Source organism: Vulpes lagopus, chromosome 8, assembly GCF_018345385.1.
Source record: "Vulpes lagopus strain Blue_001 chromosome 8, ASM1834538v1, whole genome shotgun sequence".
Classification (NCBI taxonomy): domain Eukaryota; kingdom Metazoa; phylum Chordata; class Mammalia; order Carnivora; family Canidae; genus Vulpes; species Vulpes lagopus.
In genome coordinates this window covers 67,339,076-67,354,105 of record NC_054831.1, presented here as the reverse complement: position 1 = coordinate 67,354,105, position 15,030 = coordinate 67,339,076, and the positions used below count along the sequence as shown (strand labels likewise).

The window sequence follows — 15,030 nt, the reverse complement described above, 5'->3', positions numbered from 1 at the left end:
GGAAGAAATCTTTTTTGTATTAATTGCCATGAGATTAAAATTTATACACACACACACGCATACATATATGCATGCATGTACACACTCGCACTCACTTCTTCCCCTTTGGCCTAATCTTTCTTTTTTTTTTTAAAGATTTTATTTATTCATGAGACATACGCAGAGAGAGAGAGAGGCAGAGACACAGGCAGAGGGAGGGAGAAGCAGGCACCATGCAGGGAGCCTGACGTGGGACTCAACCCTGGGTCTCCAGGATCACACCCTGGGCTGAAGATGGCACTAAACCGCTGGGCCACCTGGGCTGCCCCCCTTTGACCTAACTAATCTTGAGCTTGCTCTCTTTCAAAACAAAATATGTGCATAAAAAAAATGTCATCATCTTAGAAGTGAATATCCTATATTATTCCTCCATTAATAATTATATTTAATAGTTTAATACATAGTACTTAGCAGAATAGAAGATGAAAGCAAGTTTTATAAGGAAATTTTGGGTGAGAATATGAAATTATTTCATCATATATGTATAAATGGGAAGTGTAAATGCTGCATAATATATGTTGAAAGTATGCAGATAAGAATTTTGGTAGTCTGCTTTCTGTAATATGGTTACTGACACAGGATTTTTCTTTTTATCATGGCAGAATATACATAAAATTTATTATTTAACATTTTAAACGTATAGTTCTGTGACAGTACATTTGTATTGTACAGGTAATTTTTAAATTTTTTTTTTTACTTTATTAAAATACTGAGTTTATTTCACATGTTATACACAGGTTATTTTTAAATATATTTTTGATTAGGGTGAGAGAGTTGATGGTCTGTGAGAATAACATTTCTTAGAGTCTGATATGTGGCATATTTGTCCATATTTTGTTTCTGTGATATACAAATATATACACAGTTATTTTTTCCCCAATTGTCTCATTGCCACTCTGTTTCTCTTGTTTTCTGATTTCTCTGAAAGATCATTCATTGCTGGCTTAATTAAATATTTCTAGAGCATAGTAAAGTGACGTTAGAAATTTGAATAGTAGGTGGGTTTTTTTTTTTTTTTTTTAAGATTTTGTTTATTTATTCATGAAAGGGACAGAAAGAGTTAGAGATACAGACAGAGGGAGAAGCAGGCTCCCTGTGGGGAGCCTGATGGAAGACTCTATCCCAGTATCCTGGGATCATGATCTGAGCCAAAGGCAGATGCTCAACCACTGAGCCACCCAGGTAACCCAGAAATTTGGATAGTAGTTAATGAACAAATGCTAGGGCCAAAATTATGAGAAGGAAAAAGAGAGAAGCTATTCTTATACTTTTAGAATTATTTTCTTAACCTTTGTCCACCACTTTTCTACTTAGAAGTCTGTTTTCCTACTGATTGGTAAGAACTCTTTTTTCTGTCAAGGAAATGAGTTCTTTATATATTCCTAAATTTCCTCATATTGCTATTTGGCTCTTGATACCCAAATACATACTGCTATTTGGCTCTTAATACCCAAACTTTTTTTTTTTTTAATTTTTTTAAAAATTTATTTATGATAGTCACACAGAGAGAGATAGAGAGAGAGAGAGGCAGAGACACAGGCAGAGGGAGAAGCAGGCTCCATGCACCGGGAGCCCGATGTGGGATTCGATCCCGGGTCTCCAGGATCGCGCCCTGGGCCAAAGGCAAGCGCCAAACCACTGCGCCACCCAGGGATCCCCCCAAACTTTTTTAATGTTTGGGTATTATAAAAAAAACACATAGATTAAAAAAATTATATCCAAATATATTAGTATTTCTTCTTATGTCTACCAAGTTTCATGTTAAAGTTTCCAGACTCTGAAATTAATGTTCCATCATATTTTCTTTTGTGATTTAAATTTCAGGGTTTTGATACTTGTATTATTTAAATAATACTATATGGTGAAGCATTTTATGCTGTGAGATAGATGGTTACACATAAGTTTGGTAGGAATTCAAAATATGGAAGAAATATCTTATGTCTGGTTTGACTTTTGGAAGCAGTGTAAGATATGGATTAGAGAATCCTAGCATAAGGAAACCACCAGAATATATACATAAAGGAGAATGTAAAGAAGATGAACCTTATAAGAGTACAGCTTTGCAGAGTAAACTAAAGAAGACCTGAATACTTAGTAAAGACATTTAAAAAATTTTTAAGGAATTTATGTATGTATGTATGCGAATGCCTGAGCAAGGGGGAGGTGTGGGGAGAGGCAGAGGCAGAGGGAGAGGGAGAGTCAGGCTCCCCACTGAGCAGGAAGCCAGATGGTAAGGCTGGGCTCAATCCCAGGATCTTGGGATCATGACCCAAGCCAAAGGCAGCTGCTTAACTGATTGAACCACCCAAGTGTCCCTAAATTTATTTTTAATTAACAGCTTTATAGCCTGGTTTATAATTTACAAAGGACTTTCACTGTATGTGTTTTTAAGTCTCAAAAGACCATGTAATCTAGGAGTTGTTACATTTTATTAGTAGAGACACTAAGTATTTATAATATATACATAGGAATGATATTTTTTGAAGGTTTCATTTGTATTAAAAGAGTAAACTAATGAGTCATAGCAAAGAAAGGATTGGCCTTTTTTATGGACAGCACTTGTGGTATACAAGGCTTATAATTTACTCAGGGTCAGAAGATAGGGAGGAATCAAAGAGAATCCTGTTGTTTTCAACCTGAGATTCCAAGGACATGGTAAAGTGGCCTATCTGTTAATGTAAATATTAAAGAAATGAAGTGAGATCTTAAGGAAATAAAAGTCTAGTTTGGATGTGTTTTGGGGATTTTTTAAGTGGATAAATCTTGTTGGTTGCTAACAATTATAGTATTTTAAGATGTAAGATGCAGAGATGATTTCCTTGTAATAATCTCAAACTCAGACACTTCTATATAAATACACACTTGATAGAAAAGGCAGAACTTCATATAAGGTTAAAGGTTGCATCATTACACAGTAGCAAAGTTCTGCTAGAGTTTTTATTCCCCGATTCTCCATTCATTTTTTCACTTGGGATCAGTTTATACTTGAATGCTAGTTTTTTTCTTGTTCAGTAGAAACAAGATAGGTGGTCATATTTGGAATATTTCTAAATTATTTTAGAAATATTTAGTGTATTGAGATACTATCACATTAGTATATCTTATTTCCAAGGATAATAATGTTACTCAGGTTTACACTTTCTAAATCCAGATGTGATATGTAGCAGCTAGGTAGGATTCTAGACATTGATGAAAATGAGCAATATCATTCTAAACAAACATTTAAAGAATACCAAAATTCTGGCCTAATTCCTAGAAATAAGAATATATCCGAGACAAAGTACATTCCTTCTTTGGTTGACTTTCCTAATGGTTGCCTTTATGTCACCTGAAAAATGATAGATTCATATTTAGAAAGACAAATGTCAAAGAACTTAAGACCCCAATATATACAAAGTTAGACTCTACCACCTAAAGGTATTTCTTAAGTGGCATGGTACAAGTAGTGATGCTTTAGGACTATACACAGTATTTCATATTATTTGTAGTACATGTTATTTCATATATAGGCTAGTCATCTTTCATAGGAGTAGCCTTTAGGATCAAAGCAATCTTTCTTCAGTTTTGAATTTTGTCTAAACTGGTTCAGAAGAAAACTTAGAACAAAAGCAACCTATAACCTTCTGCTTTTGGCCTGCTCAGATTTAGATTCATAAATTACAAATGAGAGGGCTTCTAGACCTTGTTTGTTTGTTTGTTTGTTTTAAAGATTTTATTTATCTCTGTGTGAGAGACACACAGAGAGAGGCAGAGACACAGGCAGAGGGAGAAGCAGGCTCCATGCAGGGAGCCCCATGTGGGACTCGATCCCGGGACTCCAGGATCACACCCTGGGCCGAAGGCAGGCACTAAACTGCTGAGCCACCCAGGAATCCCCTAGACCTTGTTTGTATATGCCTTAGTTAGAATCCGGCTAAGCTGCTATTGTGCATAGGGATTTTTTTTTTAATACTCAGGTACTAGGTCTTTTTCTGAATTTGGAAGCACCATGTGATTTTGAATTTTAGCATTTACAGCTTATCAGTTTTAGAATATCAGTTTTAGAATACTATATTACCATTCATCTGATGAATACTTGAGCATTGATTGTTTGGTAAAGCCTTACGTCTGGTACACTGATGTGTTAAAGTAGCCTTACATTGAATGTGTTAGATGTTTGTGTTTAAATCAGTGTTTATCATCTGTAATTCAGTTGGATTAGTTTCATGGGATAAATACTGATATAAGACATTATTGGGCCTTCATGAGATTGGCATAATTTAGTGATGTTTTCCTTATGAATATATTTTTTTGGAAAATATTTAATACATGTGAATATTTCCCTATTGCTTATGGATTTTTTTTCTTTATAAAATATTTGAAATATGGCTGGGTAAAAGCTTATTAACATGAATTGAATGACTATAAATGTAAACGTGTCCTATTAGATACAATTTATTTAGAATTAATTTCTACTTTTTCCCCCCCTTTTTTGCCAACGTAAAGTGGCTAAAAGCCAAGGTAAGAGATACTACTTATCATTTGATCCACAGTATTCCCTCTATTTTGATAAAGGCTGCAGAGCCACTAAAATTTGAAAACTCTTCCTATGTCTGTCTGCTTTTTTCCCATAGGATTTATGTAGATTAAATAAACTCAGTTCAAATAAGCAACATTTAGCTTGGATGTGTTAATATATCAATGATATATTGACATCTGCATTTATATAGGAACATTAATTTTGCTAACATTTATTGCTTTGCTCATTTTTTTGGATAGTTGCCTTGCTTTTATTGACTTAACAATTAGGAGGTTTTCCAGACACATATGACTTTGTTACTGAATTGTTAAGATAAAGATGATTTTTCAGATTAATGTTTTAGCAAGTTGACACTGAGATCTATAGTATTTATTCATGTACACATGTAAAAAATTTTGGAAATCCAGTACTTGAATGCAGCTAAGTTTGATCTCAGTGAACATGTTTAATAGTAAAATAATGTATAAAATCCAATAATCACATCTGTATTTGCCATAAATTGGTCTGGATAGCACAGATAATAGTAGAAAAAGCTTTGTGCAAGTGGAAATTTCTTGACTTTTTAAAATGTAGTACCAAAGTCAGTTATTAAAACTGTCTGGGAATCCTTACTTCATATTCTGATATTAAAAAAAAAAATAATACATGGTGTCAAAACACCAACAGAACAATTTGATATAAAAATAAAAAGCTTTTCTTTCCACATTTTAGCATGGAAATAACCAGCCTGCAAGAACTGGCACACTGTCGAGAACAAATCCTCCTACTCAGAAACCACCGAGCCCTCCCATGTCAGGCCGGGGAACGCTGGGGTAAGAATGCAACTACATTTTACAAGAAAAGGCATATGCTAAAGAGAAAGATGTTTCTGTGACTTAAGTGTCTTAAGTGACTTAAGTGGGTCTTTGCTGTGGGACGCTCTCAATGTGAACTACCTCTTATAGATTCATTTTGTTTCTTCTTTCCTTGAACAGAATCTGCTTGTTTTATAATTTTCTCTATAGAAGTCTGTACTAGAAAGAATCTTTTGTATACGTGCAAATAAGCATTATTTAGTTTTTATCTTTTTTTTTTTTTTTAAGATTTTATTTATTCATGAGAGACACACAGAGAGAGGCAGAAACTCAGGCAGAGGGAGAAGCAGGCTCCTCGCAGGGAGCCTGATGCAGGACTCAATCCCAGACCGGGGTCATGCCCTGAGCCAAAGGCAGATGCTCAACTGCTGAGCCACTCAGGCATCCCTAGTTTTTACCTTCTAATTCATTTTTTTTTGGGGGGGGGAGTCTAGCCAAAGTTTATTTCTAATGAAATTGCAGGATGATTCCATATGGTGCTTTCATATGTGTTTACAATATTCCTATTGCAGGAGTTTGAATTAGCGATGTGTTTTATGTGGTTTGGCTTCATAGCCTGCAGGGGGACTCTTTACCTGGAGAACCCTGAACTGTGTTTCTACTGATAATCTGAGTTTTGCACGTAGGCCAGTTGGAGAAATAGAGAAGATAATAGTTGGTGGTTTAAGTTTTGCATGTAGGCCAATTGGAGAAGATAATAGTTGGTGGTTTCTTCCTTCTAAGTGCAGCAAAAATATAGACTGATTGGTAAGACATCTTTGAACGATTATTGATCTTAACGTAGGAAGCAATATAGTAGATTTCTTGTTTTTGGTAGAGGGGGGAGGAATCATTATTTTATAGTAACAGAGATTGATAGTCAACATTTTGACAGAATCTTAGTTTCCATTTTCATTCTGTAAACCCTTAGCCCCTGAAAAAAACATAGGAAGCTATTAAATAGAAAAGTTAAAATCATTTATTGAGAAATACGTGGCATTTTTGGTATCAGAATATATCAGAATGGTATCAGAATGTACTTGTTCATATATTTCTGTACTGAAGTAGGAGTAAATTGCAGGGGAGGTACATTGTTTTCATAATGTACAAGGACAGTGGCTTGTGGGTCACTGGGCTGGGAATAATATATAATTAATTAATTATTTAAAGATTTATTTACTTATGATAGACATAGAGAGAGAGAGAGAGAGGCAGAGACACAGGAGGAGGGAGAAGCAGGCTCCATGCCGGGAGCCCGATGCAGGACTCGATCCCGGGACCCCAGGATCATGCCTTGGGCCAAAGGCAGGCGCCAAACCACTGAGCCACCCAGGGATTCCCCCCGAAGAATTTTTTCAAACAAAACTTTATTATTACAGATAAAGAAAAATTGTGTTATACTTGGTTACAAAGAGACAATCACAAATATGGTGACAATACCATTTAATCTTTCTTACTCATTATTCTTTTTCTCTGTTTTGCTTCTTTAGACGAAATACTCCTTATAAAACTCTGGAACCTGTTAAACCCCCAACAGTTCCTAATGACTACATGACAAGTCCTGCTAGGCTCGGAAGTCAACATAGTCCAGGCAGGACAGCTTCTTTAAACCAGAGACCAAGGACACACAGGTAAATCTTCAGATTGCGTTTGAATATCGGCAAATGGGGGTTACTGACTGGTGACAAACTCCTGAAAAGTTGCTGAGTAAAGTATTGCTCTAATGCTAATATAGAATATAAAAGATGAGGGTAATCATATTGTATAATGTTTCTTTAAATAAATTTGTGCCATAATTCCTCTGTTTTTTAGGTGTTAAGCAGGTTTAAACTAATTACAGATTTGCTACTATGTTTTCTTTTTGATGGAAGTATAAATATATATTTGGATCAAGGCCTAAAGAATATTTTAAAACAGTTATTTAAAAAAGATCAAGGCAACCACTCTTAAATATTTTTGGTTAAAGACTGAAATATCGGAAATTATGCAATGTGATTTAAACTTTATGAGGTTGGACGAAGAAAGACACCTTCAATTGGAGGAAGAATTTGTTAAAAGAGTTAATATACTAGAGAATATTTAAGTTGTTTTAAAAAAAAGTTCTAGAAATCCCCTCCCAGTGGATTTTTTAAAAACTTGTTTATGGAGCATGACATCCATTCAGTATAAAGCCTACAGTGTATTAAGTATACAACTTGATGGTTTAATACAAATTGAATACACCCACATAATCATCCCCAGATCAGAAAGTGGAGTATTCCCAGCAGCCCGGAAGTCCCCTTTAGGCCCTTTCCCAATTATAGCCTCTACTTTCTTTCTCCCAGAATAGCCACTCCATGTTTGGGTACTTTTGTAAAAGTCAGACAAATTTGTTGTACAGCTTAATTTATTTTTTCCTTCATTTTAATCTATTATTTAACTTGGGCAAGGAACCTCTCTTTACCCTGACTTTTAGGTTGATATATTAGAGAAACTTAGCAAAATCATTTTGGGGGATTCAATTAAATAGGCTGTGTCAAGCCTCTTAAGTGCTATGTAATTGTTACTGTTAGTAAATAAATTATTATATTGAAATTTTCAGTTACTGTATCAGGTCAAGTTAAGTGAGAACCAAATTTTTGTGTTTGTTTTTGAATAATAATTCAAAGGATGGTTTTTCTCTATAGTGGAAGGATTAAGCGTTTAATCATACTCAGCAACTAGTTACTAAGAGTTACTTATTGGGTACTAGGGATATGCCCATGAGATATAGTTTAATTTTCCAGAAGCTCATTCTGTTGGAACAGGGATTGACAAACTTGTTAATAAAAGGCCAGATTGTTAATATTTTAAGATTTGTGGGCCATATGGTCTCTTGCATTTACTCAGCCCTGTCATTGCAGAATGGAAGCAGCCATGGACAACACATAAATGAATGAGCATGGCTGCATTCCAATAAAACTTTGTACATGGAACTGAAATTTGGATTTCATAAAATTTTAACGTGTCATAAAATTCCTCTAAATTTTTTTTGACCATTTAAAAATGAAAAGAATGTTCTCAGCTCACAGGTTGAAAAAATTGGACCAGGAGTCAGATTCAGCTCATGGGCTATAATTTTCCAACCCCTATGTGAGAAAAAAGGCCTATAAGCCAGTAATTGTAGAAGAGTATAATAAATACAAAAACTTCATATGTCTATGATGCAGTGCCAGCACAAAGCAGAGTATTAATAGATCACCTGGCTTCAGGCAGTAGAGAGGCCTTCACATTCAAGCACTTTATGGTATATAAACAGCTTTCTATGTTTTTCTTCTTCTGTTAACATATGATAATGTAATTATAGAATAATCATATCAGAGAACAAAATTTTGTTTAAGCTGTACAAGTCTTTGCTCTCTTGAGTTTCTGGACCTGTTGAGCCATTGATGTTGATTTTTAAGACAGTATGGAGCCAAAGGTTACACATGTACATAAATACATATACATGCACACGTTATTAAAAACTGCATAGTATGAGATCGTATGCCTAAATGTACAGTAAATCCATAGGAATTAGAATAGTAAGGAATTGGTTAGAGTTTAGCATTATCAACTCTTCTAGAATGCTCCATGTTGAAGCTTTACTTTTTTTTTTTTTTTGTCGGTTTACTCATTTTCCAGAAATTTCCCTGTTTTATCACCATTCTTTGAAGATGGGATCGAGATTTTTGTACTAATTCCAGACTAAAACTGGTTACAGTTTTTATTAACTTCCATCACATATTGCATATTTTCTTTTGTGGCATCTCTAATGCTGTTTTTTAACGTCTGTTTTCCCATTCTCAACTGTGAGCTCAGTGGAAACATGGTTCATACCTGCTTTGGTTACTTAATTAGTCTTGTTGGATTGTTGTACCATAAGATTTTATTGGTCATTCATTTCTCAATAGATGATCTCTTCTGATGGTTCTGTGTACTATGTTAGGACTATATTGAATTCCAGTAGTTTGAGAAGTAGAGTAAAACACGAGAACTACTTTAGGTATTAGGGTTAAAATTGTATTGAATAGTTTTTAAAACTTTTAATTTTTTATATTTAACATACACACCATAAAAGGAGTATTTAATGGCTTTGAATTTGTCTTTGGATAAATCTCTAGAATGGCTGTTTTCAAATTTAATTCTTTGCAGTGGAAGCAGTGGAGGGAGTGGAAGTCGAGAGAACAGTGGAAGCAGCAGTATTGGCATTCCCATCGCCGTGCCTACACCTTCACCGCCCACTGTTGGACCAGGTATGTTGGTGTATTAATCTGTTTTAATATGTGCTAGAATTTGAGCTTTATTATGAAATCTGAAATAGTTATATTAGATAAATTTTACTTATTAAATTTATGTGATTGTTGCTAGAAGAAATGCTAACAAATTTAAGAACATTTTTAGGGAGACTTTCACAGAGACTTTAGGAATTTACTAGTTATTTTTTCTTACACATAAAACATATTACATAACATCATTAAATATCTTTTGGGCCATTTTGCTTTAGAAATAACTTACCTTGGGCACTAGTCAAGAATGATATTATTTCAGGAGCAAACCAATATTGGTGATACTTCAAAGGATGAGTGTCTTTAATGTATATTTTATACTGGTGAGTTTTGTTGTTGTTACTGTTTTTTAATACCAGTGAGTTCTGGCATTGCTTTATAGGCTAGTGTCTCAACTCTGGCATTAGCTTGTTCTGTGACTTTTCTACATTTAGGTATAATACTCCATACATGTTCTAGTAAAATAATAATATAACATGAGATTAACATAGGAAAAGTTTTTTTTACTCTTTAGATTTTAGAAAAATTTAAGAAATTGTTGCAGAGCATTAAATTAGTTCCTTGATTTTTTTTTGTAAATGATATAAATATTTTATAATGTTAAAAATACATATTTCATAATCAAAACTGTTAGGAAAAATTCTTAGCTTCTCAAAGAGATTGTTAAAAAAGAAAAAGCTGCTTATGAAAACAGGCATATTTTATAGTTAATTCAGGTATGAACTCAATGTCCTTTTTTACCTAGTAAAATGAATTCATATTCATTTGGACATGCTTTACATTATCGGTGTCTCTTTCTTCTTTTTTTTTTTTCCTTTCCGAAACTTTGTACTTTCTTACTGTTTCAGAATGTTTAGTTCTCTTTCTTGCACTCTGACCTGAATTATAAACTATTTTATTAGAAAACATTTCTGTCCCTCCTCCTTCTGGAGCTCCACCAGCACCACCTCTTCCACCACTTCTCCCAGTGAACACTGTGATAGGTGAGATTGCATAACCACTGGAGTGATTTAACTTACTTTGTGTAATTCATAATAAACTCCTCTGTTAGACTGCTAGCTTTTATAGTTATTAGGTTGTTGGTGGTAATACAAAGGTTAAAGTTTTACTCTAATTTACACTAATTGCTTCAGGTGAAAGGCCTCTGAAGTTATATAGTTAAATATAAAATCACATTCTTTGAAATGTGAACTGCTTTTATGCTTAATTTGTAACTGATTTAAATGTGGTTCGTATTTGTTTTGATATTTTTTAGGAAAATTATAGCAGTGATTGTTCAAAAAGATTTTTAAATTAGTAATGTAATATATTTTTTTTTTTACATGAAACTTCATTTGGAACTCCCTGGTGTATACAACAGTCAAAGGATTGGGGTGAAGATGGGGGACAGGAGAAATTAAAATGGAAAAGAAATGATGTGTGGTTGTGGGGTGCTCCTGAGGCTTTCCTGTGGATCACCATTTGAAAACTTTGATATAGCTCAGTGCTTTGGAATCTAGGATGCCAAGAAATTTTCTTTTAATCTGATACTTTTAAATTGTTCCTAAATTGGAGGTAACTAGATTGAGCATATAAGGAATTCGGAATACAGACTCAGTATGAAACATTCAGCCTAGAAATATATCAGAGCAATAATCTGGGTAGACATGGATAGAAATGTTTCAAATGACAGCTAAGTTTCAGCCGCATCTTCTCAAAACATTGTAAAAGGGCAAAAGGAGGTAATAAAAAGATCCAAATAATAAAAATTACTGTCAGAAAATCCATGTGAAAAAAAAGTCCCCAACCTAGTTAATAATTAGGAAAATGAAAGTTAAAATCAGTGAGATACTATTTTATATCCACCTCATAAGTAGAAATGTAGAAGCTTACTAGTACCCAATGTTGATGAGGATGTATAGTAACTAGTACACTGCTGGTGGGAGTTTATTAGTTGATACATTCATTTTGGAAAGTAATTGTTACCTAGTCAGGTTGAACAGGCTTTTACCTTAGATTTAATAATTTCATTTCTAGATATTTGCCCTAGAGTACTGGTTCTCAGAATATGGCTACAAGACCCCTGGGGGATGCTAAGATCCTGTTATGGAGTTTTTGAGGTCAGAACTATATTAGTCATAATACGAAGACCTATATGCCTTTTTTATTCTCATTCTGGTACAAGTATACAGTGGAAGTTTCCAGAGGCTTGTATGACTTAGGACAGAATCATTGCTGTGACAGCTAATAGAATGTTTATATAGTCATGTGTTTTACAGATGTGTCTGTCAATTTTAATTTCTATTATAGTAATTACCTGTTGCTATAACCCACCTCTGCAAAAGCTTTTTGAGGTTCTCTAATTTTAAAGAGTAAAACTAAGACCATTGCGTTCTAGAGCATTGGCTTTCAGAGTATGATCCCCAGACCAACTGCATCATCATCATCACAGGGGAACTAGTTAGAAATGTAAATTCTCAGATCCCATTCTAGACCTACGACTCACTCAGAAACTTTGAGGACTGGAGCCCAGCAGTCTGTATTATAACAAGCTCTCACGGTGAAATTCTGACTAATGCTGAAGTTTGAGAACGAGTGTTGTAGAGAAACTTAGGAACCCCACATTTAGGAATGTTCATAGTAGTAGCATTAATATTAGCAGAAATCCAGATGCAACCCAATTATTTAATCACAATAGAATGGATAAATAAGTTGTGGCATGCTCACATGCAAATAAAGCAACAGAAATGGATGATACAACATTGATATGCTTGCCAACAGGGATGAATCTTAAAAAAGGAGCAAGCCAACAATATGCATAATTACTCCATTATAAAAGCTTATAAATTATGATTTTTCTGTGTATTGCATATTGTTTAAGTTTATATATAGCTGTGATTTAAACTGTAAAGAAAGAATGTTTAACACCTTTTGAGTTTTGGGATCTAGAAGGTGCAAACTGGAAGCTTTGGTGATACTGGTAATATACTGTTTAATGGAGTTAGGTATTTATCTTATTTTTCTTTAAATTATATATAAATGAAAAAAAATTATATATAAATGTATATTTATGTAAATAAATTATATATAACCACTACATATTATACATATTAGTATACTATATGTATATGTAGTATTACTGTATATAACAATTTTGTATCTAAAGCATATACCCTTTGGCATCATGATTTATTTCATAATAAAACATTAAAGTAAATTCTGAAATAGGCTCAGTTTGGGAACTGCTGAATGACTGGTTTTCAATTTTAGATCACCAAGAAAAATGACTTCGATTTCATACACTTTTTAAGTCAGAAATATAAAAATCATTTTATAGAGATCTCTATTAAAAACAATTAAAGGTTTACCTCTTAGCTCTGTGGAAACCCTAGCTATCCAAAATTACTTATTCATGAAGGCTCTTGAATAGAGTATTATTTTTAAAATATGTTTCTATTTAGAAAATGAGCCTGGGGATGATTTAGATAATTAGTGACTGCCTATGGCTTGGGAGCTCCAAAATGTTAAATTTATTAGCACTTTTTAAAATGAACAACCTCTGCTGTATGGCTTTATGTAATAATTTGTATGACCTTTAGGAGAGGTTAAATTACACAACTGATTGAAAATAAACTAGTTTTACTTACTTAGTGGTGGTTAGATGTTTGGCTGTGGCAAAGAGGCTAACATTAGTCCTGAAGTTACCTTTGGAAAGTATGGTTAACTTTAGAGGCTTTGAACTTTATTAACCTTTGAAATATTAAACTTTTGAAATGTTGGTAGAGATGATATTGAATGAGATTTTAAGTACTGTTAGTACTTTAGTAATTCTAGATATGCATGATAAATAAAAAAAAAAGATCGTTTTGGGTATAGGATGGAACAAACCCTCCAAGTATGGAGAAAGGTAATGGATTTTCTACATAAAGCTGCTTTAAAATTGTAAAATTACTTTACAGAGTCTAAAATTACTTACAGTTTTGTCAGTTACAAAAGTGTAAGTGAAAAGGAAAGTGTAAAAACAAAACAAAAAAAAGAAAAGGAAAGTGTGTTAGTCTTAAAAGTTTGGAAACCGATGACAAATATCTGATTCTATCTATAAGTGCTTTGAAACTAGAAATTGTGCTTCTCATAAAAATGATTCTGCTGTCAAATACTGCTGTATTTGATTATAACTACTAACACAATAAACATTCACATAAATATAGCAGTATATGTGGAAAATATGCTAGCCTCTTTACATTTTATAATTTAACCTTTGTGCTCCTGAAGATCTGGTGATGGGAAAGGAAGTTTGTAAATACATTGTTAATACAGTCACATCTGAAAACTGATGTGTTCCATCTCAGATTACCTTTTGGTACTGATTTTGTTGGAAAGATGTAGTTCCCATGTAAAACCTATATATTCTTAAATGATACAGAAAAAAGTTATATATGATATTAGCAAAATAACATTTGAGAGTCTGCTAAGTTAAAAGGTTTAAGAATGTTATTTTACTTTTGCAGCTGTCCACACAGTATCTGTTTTTCCTTCTGTAACTTCAGAGAGCTAGCTATTTGTGTTTTATCTTCACATTTCTCTTTATTTTGTGCTGTGGGCTTTAAAAAGTAATAAATATTTCTTACTGAGAGTCCCCCTCTCTTTGTTCTGCCATCGGAGGTGACATGTTGTGCTCACATTCTTTGTTGGTTGCTTTTGACTAATGCTTTTCCGCAGCCCCGGGCTCAGCTCCTGGTTCCCAGTATGGCACAATGACCAGGCAGATTTCTCGACACAACTCTACCACTTCCTCGACTTCTTCTGGTGGATACAGACGAACTCCCTCTGTGACTGCTCAATTTTCTGCTCAACCTCATGTTAATGGAGGTCCACTTTATTCTCAGAATTCAAGTAAGCTTGTGCTTTGCAGGCGTACAGCAACAGTGGAGTTCCTTTTGAAGGAAATTATTTGAAGCTGTTGTTCTTGCCAGTGATAGACAACAATTGAAACCATGCTATTTCGTGTTCATTCTTGGCTTTAGGGAGTTAGTCCTTGAATCCTGACATTTTAAGAATTACCGCTTATCACAAAAATAATTGCTTATCACTTTGAAAAAAATTCAGACTTACTGAATATACTTACATATTAAAATGTAACTAATGGTTTAACATTTTAATTACTATAAACAGAACTAGAGAAGAAAAATACTGAAATTAAGCTGACTTAATTTTAATGCCACATTTGAGACACTTCAGTAGCAGTAAGAACATTGCGAACAATTTTCTTTAAATAGTATAATGAAATTGCTGGCTATCACTTTTAAGCTTGTTAACCTGTATTGAAATAAGCTCAAAACCATTAAAAACATTTGTAATGCCTGCTTATTCTGTC

At 33.7% G+C, this 15,030-nt stretch overlaps 1 protein-coding gene across 9 annotated transcripts in view; it reads left to right on the top strand.

Annotated features, from left to right (window-relative positions):
- Positions 1-15,030, top strand: part of ABI1 (abl interactor 1) — a 123,387-nt gene that overhangs the window by 94,842 nt on the left and 13,515 nt on the right. For 2 of the 9 annotated variants that reach the window (XM_041767172.1, XM_041767169.1), the window contains exons 4-9: positions 4,525-4,539; positions 5,270-5,370; positions 6,882-7,022; positions 9,544-9,644; positions 10,580-10,660; positions 14,376-14,549. In XM_041767172.1, coding sequence (XP_041623106.1) covers positions 4,525-4,539; positions 5,270-5,370; positions 6,882-7,022; positions 9,544-9,644; positions 10,580-10,660; positions 14,376-14,549 — 613 coding nt within the window. The remainder of the gene's footprint in view (positions 1-4,524; positions 4,540-5,269; positions 5,371-6,881; positions 7,023-9,543; positions 9,645-10,579; positions 10,661-14,375; positions 14,550-15,030) is intronic. The other 7 variants (XM_041767174.1, XM_041767171.1, XM_041767173.1 and 4 more) reach the window with 5 other exon arrangements.